The sequence below is a fragment of the Etheostoma spectabile genome, chromosome 11, assembly GCF_008692095.1.
Source record: "Etheostoma spectabile isolate EspeVRDwgs_2016 chromosome 11, UIUC_Espe_1.0, whole genome shotgun sequence".
Taxonomy (NCBI): Eukaryota; Metazoa; Chordata; class Actinopteri; order Perciformes; family Percidae; genus Etheostoma; species Etheostoma spectabile.
Genome location: NC_045743.1, coordinates 23,837,690 through 23,846,122, shown reverse-complemented (window position 1 = coordinate 23,846,122; position 8,433 = coordinate 23,837,690). Strand labels below are relative to the sequence as shown.

The 8,433-nt window shown below is 40.8% G+C and overlaps 1 protein-coding gene across 4 annotated transcripts in view; it reads left to right on the top strand.

Moving 5' to 3' along the window:
• The first annotated feature begins 2,471 nt into the window (after positions 1–2,471).
• The window catches only part of ndufv3 (NADH:ubiquinone oxidoreductase subunit V3), a 9,554-nt gene continuing 3,592 nt past the window's right edge, over positions 2,472–8,433 (top strand). Inside the window, exons 1-4 of one of the 4 annotated variants that reach the window (XM_032530240.1) lie at positions 2,472–2,669; positions 5,472–5,583; positions 6,999–7,576; positions 7,616–8,333. In XM_032530240.1, the coding sequence (XP_032386131.1) occupies positions 2,625–2,669; positions 5,472–5,583; positions 6,999–7,576; positions 7,616–8,333 (1,453 nt within the window). In that variant the 5' untranslated portion in view covers positions 2,472–2,624. Of the gene's footprint in view, positions 2,670–5,471; positions 5,584–6,998; positions 8,334–8,433 lie in introns of all 4 variants that reach the window. The other 3 variants (XM_032530242.1, XM_032530241.1, XM_032530239.1) reach the window with 3 other exon arrangements.

The window sequence follows — 8,433 nt, the reverse complement described above, 5'->3', positions numbered from 1 at the left end:
ATGGTTAACAGAGGAAGACAAATTTTTCAAAAACCACCCTCCTTTTAAAGCTTCTAGTCAGTTATTTTAACTCAACCAGCATGACAGAGTGATCTCAAACCTGGTCCTCACCGAGATAACACTGACATGATGTCAGGTCCTTTAGTGCAGGCGAAAATGCAGTGGAAAGGTTTTTTTAAGATTAGGTTTTTTTTGTTGACTTTGCAATTAATGCAATGCATCTGATCACTCTACTAACATTCTGGAGTACATGCAAATTGCCTATCAAAAAATTGAGCAGCAGACTTTGTAAAAACTAATGTTTGTGTCATTCTCAAAACCTTTTACCACAACTGTAATTTCAGGGGACTCATGAGCACCCAAGAGAGGGTGCTAAACCTATATTGTATAGTAGAATGTAACATGCAATAAAACCCTTCTTTATGAAGAGGTGGATACATTGACAAAATGATTTGTTAAAATTAAAGACATTGAGATAAAAATAAATATGAAGGGAAAAGTGACATTAGGGAGCAGAAAACAAAGGGAGATCTTTATTCTACACAAACCTGAGTGGGCAAATATAACAAATTGGTTACTACAGTGTGAATGTTTTTTGAGGGAACAGGTTGCCAAGGAATGAAGGACGTTCATTACAAAATAATTTACCACAATTTGAGTTTACTACGTAATTTATCAGGCTTTCAAGGGCCATGACAAATGGTTCCAGGACCTAAGGCAGACCTGTAGAGGGGTTTCCGGGGTTAAGAGTGAGAAAACAGCGGATAGCGCCCGTGGTTCGAACCCCTGACCCGGAGGGCGGTGGAGCTAGGTATCATTGGGTGATTGGAAGTAGCCACTGAGCTAAACCGCTGCCGTGTATACATATGAAACCTGTAGATCTAATAAAGCTGAGAATCAGGTCGTAGTACAGTCTGATAGTGTTTTAGAAGATCTTGGTACAGTTTAACAGGAATCATATAACTGGTAGGCTAAAGTGTAGGCTACAAATAAAAACTTGCGAGTTGATATTTTAAGATGTAGCCTGTACACGTTATGAAATGTTTCTCTATGTTATACTGTCTTCTAATAATGAATCCCTGTTTGCAAGCCTGCTTGTAACTAAATTACTTTCGATATAGAATAGGCTACTTGCAACAAAATTAGCAAATCATTTATTTTAAGATGCCTACTGCACTGCATTTATATAGCGCTTCTCTAGTCTTAACGACTACTGAAAGCGCTTTTACATCATACAGGAAACATTCACCTCACCATTCACACACATTCATACCCTGTGGCTGAAGCTGCCGTACAAGAGTGGGCAGTAGCAAGAGAGAAAATAGGAGGGAACAGCTTGCCAAAAATGAAGGAAGTTCATTTCAAAACAATTAGGGAGAACTGTTGTATAATGAGGTATTGAGAGAGAGGTTAAACATAGTAACATTTTGTCATAGCTATTAATTCTCTTTCATCTTTCTACAGTTGTAATTTTGAAGCTTCTCTGGGAAGGAATCATAGACCGAAGGAATCCATGAGTGGTTTGTTAAAGCACATAAAACCTGTTTTATGAGTCTATTGTTTGGTAAAGTTTATATTTACAATTATATTTTTTTATTATAAGTAGCCTATGATAAATCCCAAATGTTTTTTTAAATGTGTTGTTTTTAAAAATTACTTCAAATATGTTTTCAGTCTTTCAAATTGGTGGGAAAAAAACAAGTGAGACTTGTCCATTTACTTGATGATATTGGCCAATCAAGGATCATCAGGGACCCGCTTTATTGCATAAAATGAAGTTGCATAATAAATTTGGGGTGTCTTATTAAATTTTATAGCTGAAAAAAAACAGTGAAGGGCTTTTAAAATAGTATAGAGAAAAAGTTGACATATTCCAGTCTGTGATTATCCATCAACATACATTCCTTTCATTTTGTTGAAATAATTCCTTATTTCTGTGTTTCTAACTCAAACATTAGGTGTCATTTCCAATAAATTAGGTGTATTGACCATAAATTCCAAAAATAACTGTAAAGCTGAAGTTAAAGTTAGTGTTACGTAGTGTTGAAAACGTCAAAAAAAAGTGACAAACGTTGAAAAAAGCGTCATAACATAAGTGTTGGAAAAAAGGCACAAACACGTAAGAAAAAGTTAAAAACATTGCTAAAAAGCCTCAACAAAAGTGTTAATTTTCAATTTAGACAGGAAGAAAACACAAGGGTTCATTAAATTGGTCCCCTAAAAACCCTGAATGGACTATAATAAATCCATGATTGAAAACGACAGGGGACAACGCCCGGGATTCGAACCCGCGGCCCAGAGAGCTAGCGTGCTGAGCCTCCCTCTCGAGTCGATGTAACCCCTGAGCTAAACCTCTATCGTTGAAGAGCAATCCAAAAGAACTACAATTACTTTTGAAGTAAGCTAGCCTACATTGCTGTATATGTTTATCTAATCTTTATCTTTAAATTATTTCTATTCAGTGTTGACACTGTCCGATTATTATTACAAGAGACATCTATTATCATTTACGGTCCCTAAACTGACAGAAACCTTTGCTTTTGTTTGTACCACCATGTACACTTTGTGGAACCGTTGTGTTTACCTCCCAGTTTCCAGCCGGAGCATTGCACTGTGAACACGAAATGGCGACCTCCTTGCTGCGTTTAGGGCGACTGGGTTCCCTCAAGGTAATAGTAATTGAATTGTCTTCCAAACGTTTCACATGTACGCTGTTTGTATACCACACCGTTAAAGAGATCAGTGACAGTTTATTGGAGACAGTGGAGGGGAAATACTTCACTTTATGCGGCTGTCTCCTTCGTACTGACCCCGAGAAGTGTTCTATGGATCCCACCACCGACAAAGGGGCGTTGATAGGAGTTCTTTAACCTTAGGCACATCTGTCGTAACGCTACCTTTTGAGCTACTAGCTACATTATTTAACCTAGGGCTGGGCAATATATCAACAATATATCGATATCGTGATATTAGAATAGATATCGTCTTAAATTTAAGAAACCCGTAATATCGTAAATTCATTCAATTTTATTTATAGTATCATTCAAACAAGAGTTATCTACGACACACTTTACAGATAGAACACACCCCAGAATTTACAAGGACCCAACAGTTCAGTAGTTCCTCCAGAGCAAGCAACAGTGCGACAGTGGCGAGGAAAAACTGCCTTTTAGGCAGAAACCTCGGTCAGACCCAGGCTCTGGTAGGCGGTGTCTGACGGGCGGTTGGGGTTAGAATGAAGGGTGGTAATAAACAAAAAAGAAAAAATTAGTAGTTTGTAGCAGTTCTTTGTAGTAGTTCTGGCAAGAGGACGCTGTGCGGCATTACAAGGCACAGCGGACGTTGCAGGACGTAGCAGGACGTAGCAGGGCACGCAGTGTAGCAGTTGAACATGGAATCACAGAACATGTAGCGGGACCATGGCGACAGCTGCTACCCTGATTTCGGAGCCTCTCTGATCAAGGGAACATGCTGGGGAAAAAAGAACATAAGGACTCCGGGGAATGACTCCCCAGAGAGTAGGTTAGTAACAAGCATTTCTGGGACATGGATGCACATAAATGAAAAGATGGAAAGATAGAGGAGGAGGAGCTCAGTGTATCAAAATAAATCCCCAGCTGTCTAAAATTATTACAGCAAAACCAAGAGAGACGAGGTAAAGAGAGCTCCAGCGGCCGGCCAGAACTCTCCCCAACCGGATCGGGCTGTATGCCAATGCTCCCTTTAGTTATATATATGATAGATAATCTGAAAACTATGTGACTAACTACTACTCCCTAAATATCGATTCTATGCCCTAACTCATAAGCTTTATCAAAAAGGAAAGTCTTAAGCCTACTCTTAAATGTGGAGACGGTGTCTGCCTCCCGGACCCCAACTGGAACCTGGTTCCACATAGAGGAGCCTGATAGCTGAACGCTCTGGCTCGTTCACTTTTAGGACTCTAGGAACTACCAGTAACCCTGCATTTGGGAGGCGTAGTTCTTCTGGGTTGTAAGGCTATATAGCTCTTTAAGATAAGATGGAGCCTGACCATGAAGAGCTTTGTAGGTGAGAAGAAGGATTTTAAATTCTATTCTGGATTTTACAGGAAGCCAATGCAGAGAAGCTAAAACATCTTGTGGCTTAAGTGTTGTCTTTTCCTGTCTTTAAAGGCTGCATTACAGTAGAGTGATGTCATTTTCTGTTACCAGACTGTTCTCGCTCTTCTATTGTTTTTATGTCATTACCCACTTAGTCATTATATTGACATTACTGAAGATCAATATCATTGTAAAAATATTTTGTTGAAGCAACTCTATAATATCGCCACAATATCATCATTGAGGTATTATGACAACAATATCGCAATATCTGATTTTCTTCATATGGCTCAGCCTTAATTTAACCATAACTATTTTATAACCATTTCAACGTAACTCATTGTCAATTTAATGCGCACACCAAGACCTTCCGGTTGGAAAAGGCCAATTTCAGAGCTTCACACTACCATGGTGAAATCTGCCAATTTGGAGTTATCGTTAGCTGCTTTTCTGTGTACAAAGTGGCTAACTAACTTAACACTGCATGACCAAAACAAATGTCAAAAGACCAAGCACTACGATTAGCATATACGTGTTTTCTTTTCATTTAATTTAGTTTTGTTTATGTCACTGAATTAGTAACTTTAAGTTGTTTTGCTATTTTTTATTATCCAGTGTGCGATACTTCCATCTGGTGATATAATACATCGTGATTTAGTAAGGGTCCTAGAAAACGGTTAATGGTTAAAATGACCAGTCAGAAATGTCTGTTTTTGGCTAATCCTGTAAGTTAAAGACCTAACAAATACAGTTTCTTAATGACTATCTTACCCAACTAATATGTAATAACTTAATAAGTACATTCATACTCCTTTTGGAACAATAACTTGTTGTCATCCAATAAAGGAAGATATATTAACCTGATGGAGCAAAAATGTAATGTTGACAGCAAATTTCCATATACAATAGGCTATCCTTCAAACGTCTGTGCCACAAAAGCATTCAATATTACCTTTTAATTTAACTGGAATTGCAAAAGAAGAACAAAATTCAAAAGAAGAGCCCCAGTAAATTGCAGTAAAATACTGAAACCACACAGCTAACACATGGATCCAGCACATTAATGTATACTTTATACTTTAATGTATACTTTATACTTTATTCGTCCCAGTCTTATTACATGACTCCTACACCTATTAAATGGGATCCCCTTGAAAACAAGATGATACATCTCAAGGCGTTTATCCTAATAATACACAAATTTGAACACAAAATAAAAACCTCAGTATGATAATGTAGGATGATCTCAGGGAAACATTACATGAGTTGACTTCAACGTTAGTAAAAGGGGGCAAAATCCACACTGTTTTTGTGACATTTTCCATGTTGAATGCAGTTGCCTGTGTGTGTTTGGCACTCATACCGAAAGTGGTCTGTGCTCTTCTGCAGTGTCTCCAGTTGGAGAGCTGGGGCGTCCTGAGGAGGAGCTCGGCTGCTTCGTTGTGCACTCAGGCTGAAGAGCCCGCAAAGCCAGCAAAAAAGACAAAGGCTGCAGGCAAAAGTAAGGCCATTTGATTCTTTTCACTTCCTAAAGTTTAATATTTAGGGTTTCAAGTGTTGCTGTATGGTTGCTATTGTGTATATGTTTTACTAATTTTTGTCCTTTTACATACTATAGGTGTATGTATGGTTTATGATTTAGTTATGCTGATTTTATGATGCTGATTTTTGTGTCTAATGTTTTCTTACAGTACATCAAATGTACCTTAATTTAAGTTCTAAAGTGTGCTTTCTCTGCGAGTCATCCATTCCATCCACAATAATTTCCCCCAGAAAAGTTGTTCAGTGTCTTTTTTTTTCATCGATGCCCGGCTGGGGCCGGTCCCGGACTGATGGCAGCCGTAATGTTGAGCCCAGTAGTTTCAGTGATAATGTACGAAATCGCGAAACTGAGAATTTAAAATGCAATTTGACAGATTCCACAGGGCCCTACATACAGTGGGGCTCAAAGGTTTGGGCACCCCAGGTAAAAATTTGTATTCATGTGCATAAAGAAGCCAAGAAAAGATGGAACAAATCTCCAAAAGGTGGGGGGGGTGGTACAAGGTATTGCAGGCGCCCTTCTTTTGTTTTCTGTAATTTTCAAAGTGTAAATTATGGAAATAAAATCTAACTTTTTGTGACATATTATGCGAATGTCTAATCTGTCATTTGATGCCTTTTGGAGATTTTTCCATCTTTTCTTGGCTTCTTTATGCACATTAATACAAATTTGTACCTGGGGTGCCCAAACTTTCGAGCCCCAGTGCTAAAAGCTAACTGGAGATTTAAAAAAAATATGATATCTAAGTTTCCAACCGAGCTGCCCCACTGTAACTGTAGTTTAGAAAATGACTTAAAAATACATAAAAATGATGTATTGTAAGGCTTACAATACACTGGGGAAACCCTGTAGTTTCTGTATTTTTATATATGAATATTGTGTTGCTGTAAACTAAGTTTTAATCTTTTTTTTCTCCAAAATTGCCTCACACAACACAAGGTCTTTCTGGGTGTACTATAGGATACTAATTCATTTATCCATTGCCTTTGTGAAAGATGATTTCCAGTTTTGTATAATACACTTTTCCCAGCTGTGTCTGCAAGTAATAGAATGTATCCCATTTGGACTACTGCAATGGAGTCCTGTCTGGGGTCCCCGGCAAAACATGAGACAGGTTCCAGTATGTCCAAAACTCTGCCTCCAGGGTCCTCACCAAGATCTGGCAGCACAATGTTCTATTAGTTATTAAACAGTTTATAGTCTAGGTTTAGCGGAGATTTATACAGTATAAGACATTTCAAGGATAATACATAATTTAACATCATAATTTCATGGGTTTTAGGGAACTTTGGTTCCATTTGGAAGTCGTGCCACTTTACTGTAAGTGTTTATTATTATTTAACTACTTTTGTCCCGTTTACCATTTCCCTCAGCCACAGAGGCTCCAGATGACAGAGCAGCCTTGCTAGCCTACAAGACAGCAGTTGCCTTTCCAGTTAAACTTTCCGAGCCTGGAGCTTTCCCAACACAGTCTCTAGGTGTACCTGAAGCAGTGGCCAGCCCCGCTGCCACTGCAGAAACAGTTGTAGCTGCAGCATCTGTCACTTCTGCCAGTGAACCAGCTGTTGCTGACCCAGATGTTGCTCAGGTTCTTCCTGACACCGCTCTGCCTGTAGTTGACACAGCCCCCCTAGCTGAGCCCCTGGTTGATGCAAGCAGTAAAACCTCCGCACCAGACGACACTCCAGTCGTAGCCTCCGCCACGGCGGATGCAATCCCAGACGCCGTAGCCTCCGCTGAGCCTGGTGATCCAGCAGCTGACGGATCATCCTCCTCATCGTCCAGCGATTCGGACTCAGACTCAGACTCAGACTCTGAGGACGAGAAGTCACAAGTGAAGACTGAAACCAAGACTTCGCCACCAGAAGTGTCGGAATCCACTGTGGAAGAAGTCCAAGAGGTTGGATCAGAAGTGAAACAAGACAGCAATGAAGCTAAGAAGAAAGTTCCACCAGAACCTAAAGTTACTCCCGCTTGTGCTGCTGAGGCTGTAGAGGAGGCCTCTCCAGCAGCAGCAGCGCCCACAGAAGCAGTTCAAGCCATTGTCGAGGCTCCCAGTGTTAGCTCTGAGGAGTTAGTAGACCCCGCTCCTGAGATTGTCACTGCCACCAAAAACATCATGACCAGCACAGAAGTTCCGGATGCAGCTATGGTGGAACCTGCTCCAGAAGTGATAGAAGAAGTTGTATCTCCTGCCATCCCTGATGTGCAAGTAGAAACTCCAGCTGAAGTTATAATCAAGGCTGCAACTCAAGAAAAAGCCCCAGCTGATGCTCCCGTTGAAACCACAGAGCCTGCCTTTGCCCAAGACCTTGTAGAAGCTGCTGAAGCCCCCTCAGAAACTACTGAAGCTGCCCCTGTAGAAGCTGCAGATCCTTTAGAAGCTTCCCCCACAGACATGGCTGCTGAGGCTGCAGCTGAAGTTTCGGCCCCTGTGGAGAGCACAGAGGAGCTGGTGGACCCTGCTCCAGTTGTATCTGAAGCTTCCCCCACTGAAGTGGATGCTGAGGCTGCAGCCGCTGAAGCTGCCCCTGTAGAAGCTGCTGCAGATCCTGTAGGAGCTGCCCCCATTGAAGTGGCTGCTGAGGCTGCAGCTGAAGTTTCGGCCCCTGTGAAGAGCACAGAGGAGCTGGTGGACCCTGCTCCAGTCGTAGCTGAAGCTGCAGGAGAGGAGCTACAGGCGGAGTCCCCAGTTGAAGCACCAGAGGGTACACACTTCACCACAATATTCCTCAAATCTCTACCTCTCCCTTTCCTATTTGCGGATATTTGAGCCCCTACAGATGACCAGACTTTTCTCTCTATCTT